Source organism: Odontesthes bonariensis, chromosome 17, assembly GCF_027942865.1.
Source record: "Odontesthes bonariensis isolate fOdoBon6 chromosome 17, fOdoBon6.hap1, whole genome shotgun sequence".
Classification (NCBI taxonomy): Eukaryota; Metazoa; Chordata; class Actinopteri; order Atheriniformes; family Atherinopsidae; genus Odontesthes; species Odontesthes bonariensis.
The window spans coordinates 33,680,405-33,684,595 of NC_134522.1; the positions used below are offsets into that span (position 1 = coordinate 33,680,405).

Below are 4,191 nucleotides of genomic sequence, written 5' to 3' on the forward strand. Positions count from 1 at the left end.
CCAACAAGCGGATTAAAACGTACCATTTTCACCCAGAGTGGGAGACAGAATTTTGTTTTACAAACGTTAACAACAGGTGTGTGTGTCTGATCTGCGGTGCCAGCGTGTCGGTCGGTAAAAGGTGTGACGTGGAGCGCCATTTCACCAAAGTTCACGGCAACTTTTCGCCGGACTTTCCTGCGGGAAGCAGTCTACCAAAAGACAAGATAACGGAGCTGAAGACAACGCTTCAACGGCAACAGTCTCTGTTCACCAAACCGACAAAGAAAGCCAATTCAGCAACAGAGGCTTCGTTTAAAGTGGGGCACATTTTAACAAAGCGCAAAAAGCCGTTCACCGATGGCGGGATCGTGAAGGAGGCCATGACCGCGGTGGCTGAAACGTTATTCAGGGACCATAAAAATAAGGAGGACATTTTGTCTGCTATTGCCGATGTACAGCTTGGTGCCAATACCATGGCAAGGAGAGTGTCTGCGCTGTCTGCAGATGCGGTAAAACAGCTGGAATCGGACATTAACACCACTTCCCCTCTATCTCAAAGATGCTGGACAGTCACACAGGTGCAGCCAGCGTTTTAAATGTGTTCAAGTATTGTGACCTCTTATCAAGGCTTGGACAGGAGTTTACTGACAGATTCAGTTACTTTGAGAAACTTGAACCCTGTGTGACATTTATGGCCAACCCTTTCATGAATGTGGACATAAGTGAGATTTCAGGACAGATGGCTGAACTTTTCTGTGTTGATCCTGTAGAAATGGAAATGGAGGTTATAAACCTTCAAAACAATGTGCAGTTAAAGTCTCATCAGAATTCACAGCATTTCTGGAGCTTGGTAGAGCCAGATAATTATGAAAATATTTCCCAAGCAGCTCTGAAAATGCTCTGCTTTGTTTGGGTCTACATACCTCTGTGAGTCAGCTTTTTCTGACATGAATGTCCTGATGCTTAAATCAATTGTAATCGTGTCTTAAAAACAAGTTGGGCTCACTGTTTTGTTTTCTCCTCTTATGGGAGACAGTTCTCTTTTTCATATAAGGATACTACGTTAGCCTATGTTGTTCTCACACCTGTTGAGCCCCTATTGTCCAGATCGGACCTTGGAGGAAACGGGTCCAGGAGGGAAACCCAGACATCCATCTCCCCAGTGCCTCTCTCCAGCTCCTCCTGGGGGATATCGAGGAATTCTCAGACCAATTCGGAAATAAAACCCCTTCAGCATCTTCTGGGTCTGCCCCAGGGATTTCACCCAGTTGGACGTGGCAACGTTTCCAGAGCCAGCCGATGGTGCAGAGGTGCCGCCGAGGATGCCAGAGGCAGAACACGTGGTCGGGGACAGAAGGCAGGTAAGTTCACCGGGACGCATGCGAGGAGGGCATCGAGTTGTGACTTAAGCCTTTGCAAGAGCATTCAAGTAGATGGGAGCTGTTCCATTAAGGACTTTGTAGGCTAAGATCAGTGACTTGAATTTGATGCAGGCGGCTAAGGGTAGCCAATGGAGCTCAATGACCAGTGAGGAACCATGGAGTTATTTTTTACCAGAATTTATCATTTGACTCGCATATAAAACAGGTTTCTAGGACTGCTTTCTTTCATCTTCGTAATATTGTTAAAATCAGGGACATCGTGTCTCAGAGTGATGCAGAAAAACTGCTCCATGCATTTGTTACTTCAGGATTGGACTACTGTAATTCTTTATTATTGGGCTGTCCCACATATTCTCTGAAAAGCCTCCAGCTGATCCAAAATGCTGCAGCCAGAGTTATGATGAGAACTAACAGGAGAGATCATATTTCTCCAGTTTTAGCTTCTCTTCATTGACTCCCTGTTAAATTCAGAATAGAATTTAGGATTCTTCTCCTCACATATAAAGCTCTTATTGACCGAGCTCCATCAGATCTTAAAGATCTCATTATAAGATATTTTCCTAACAGAGCACTTCGTTCCCAAACTGCAGGTTTACTTGAGGTTCCCAGAGTTTCTAAAAGTAGAATGGGAGGCAGAGCCTTCAGTTATCAGGCCCCTCTCTTGTGGAATAAGCTGCCAGTAAATGTCCGGGAAGCAGACACCCTTTCCACTTTTAAGACCAGGCTTAAAACTTTCCTTTTTGATAAAGCTTATAGTTAGGGATGGCTCAGGTGATCCTGAAACATCCCATAGTTAAGCTGCTATAGGCCCAGACTGCTGGGGGGGCCTCATCTGTCACACCTTTCCTCACTTTGCTCTCTTTATGTATATGTGACATTATTGTGGTCATTAACTCGTGTTTCCCTGTTCCAACAGGTATCCTTTGAATGGTGTTACAGTGCCCCCCCCCCCTTTCTGTCTTCTCAAACCCCAGCTGGTCGAGGCGGATGGCCACCCTTCCTGGTTCTGGTTATGCCAGAGGTTTCTTCCTGTTCAAAGGGAGCCGTTCCTTTCCACAGTCGCCTCAGGCACGCTCAGGACGGGAGATTGGACTGAAGACAAGTTTCGGTGCAATCTGTTGGTTTCCTTAGCTAGGAAATTGTTTTTGAATTGGATTATTTTATAAATAATTATAATTACAATTAATTGAATTCCAATTGGCTTGAATTGGACTTTATTATTTAAGTGCCTTGAGATGACATTTGTTGTATTTGGCGCTATATAAATAAAAATTAATTGAATTGAATTGAACAGAGGGGTGACGTGTGCTCTTTTCGTCTGATCGAAGACCAGACGCGCCGTTGCATTCTGGACCATCTGCAGCAGTTTCACAGTATAGGCTGGGAGACCAGTTAGGAAATGTTATGTTTTGTTATTGTAAAGTATGTATGGTAACTTTTGGCAGGTTGCACAAGTCATTGGACGCTTTGCGGTAAGACGTGTTGCATCACTTCCTGTTACCTTGCTTGTGCACTGTGGAATTTCTTGCTCCGCTTGGAGTACTGATAATCACTTTATTTCGATCTATAACTTACACAATTTTGCATAGTTAAACTCTATAGCTTACCGTTCTGTTCTAACACACTCCTACAGATCTTTAATCTTTATTCTCACTTTTTAGCGGTGTGTCTGGCTCTCTAGCTTAGCATGGCTACCGGTTCTCTTCCTCCTTCTCCTGCTTTCACCTGCTCCGTGTGTCAGATGTTTAGTTACTCCTCTGCCTCCTTTAGCGATAATGGTACATGTAACAAATGTAGTCTTTTTGTAGTTTTGGAGGCGAGGTTATCTGAATTGGAAGCTCGGCTCTGCACTGTTGAAAATCAACCGATAGCGAGCCAGGCCCCTTTTGCCAGTGTGGAGCCACCTAGCGTAGCTAGCTCCATTAGCCGCCCCCAGGCAGAACCCGAGCAGCCGGGATTACATCGTGGCTGGGTGACTGTCAGGAAGAGGCATAGCTCTAAAGTCAAGCCCGTTGTTCACCATCGACCTGTCCACGCTTCTAACAGATTTTCCCCACTCAGCGACACACCCGCTGAGGACAAAACCCTGGTAATTGGCAGCTCTATAGTCAGAAACGTGGCATTAGAGACACCAGCGGCCATAGTCAAATGCATTCCAGGGGCCAGAGCGGGCGACATAGAATCCTATTTAAAACTGCTGGCTAAGGATAAACGTAAATATGGTAAAATAGTTATTCACGTCGGCGTTAATGACACCCGGTTACGCCAATCGGAGGTCACTAAAATTAATGTTGCATCGGTGTGTGATTTTGCCAAAACAATGTCGGACTCCGTAGTTTTCTCTGGACCCCTGCCAAATCTGACCAGTGATGACATGTTTAGCCGCATGTCGTCTTACAATCGCTGGTTGTCTAGATGGTGTCCAGCAAACAACGTGGGCTACATAGATAATTGGCAATCTTTCTGGAGAAAACCTGGTCTGATGAGGAGAGATGGCATCCATCCCACTTTGGAAGGAGCTGCTCTCATTTCTAGAAATATGGAAGAATTTATTTGCCACCCTAAAACATGACAACCCAGGGCTCAGACCAGGATGCAGAGTTGTAGTCTTACACACTTCTCTGCAGCTTCCCACCTGCTGCTACCCACCCAATCGATTAACACAAAAGGAGCAAATCCTCTTGTGCAAAAAGAAATTATTAAAACAAAAACTTTAACTGAACAAAAACATCAAACTATTAAATGTGGTTTGCTGAATATCAGATCTCTCCTTTCGAAGTCTCTGTTAGTGAATGAGTTGATTTGTGATCATCATATTGATATATTT

At 44.7% G+C, this 4,191-nt stretch overlaps 1 protein-coding gene across 1 annotated transcript; it reads left to right on the top strand.

The window, feature by feature from the left end:
- Positions 1–2,912: 2,912 nt before the first annotated feature.
- Positions 2,913–3,936, top strand: LOC142366074 (uncharacterized). Its single transcript, XM_075447867.1, has one exon. The coding sequence runs from the start codon at positions 3,052–3,054 to the stop codon at positions 3,934–3,936; it is 885 nt and encodes a 294-aa protein (XP_075303982.1). The 5' UTR covers positions 2,913–3,051.
- The last annotated feature ends 255 nt before the right edge of the window (positions 3,937–4,191 follow it).

Bases quoted from the DNA above. Each gene is read 5' to 3' on its own strand.
- LOC142366074 (XM_075447867.1), top strand. From the start codon at position 3,052: ATGGCTACCGGTTCTCTTCCTCCTTCTCCTGCTTTCACCTGCTCCGTG.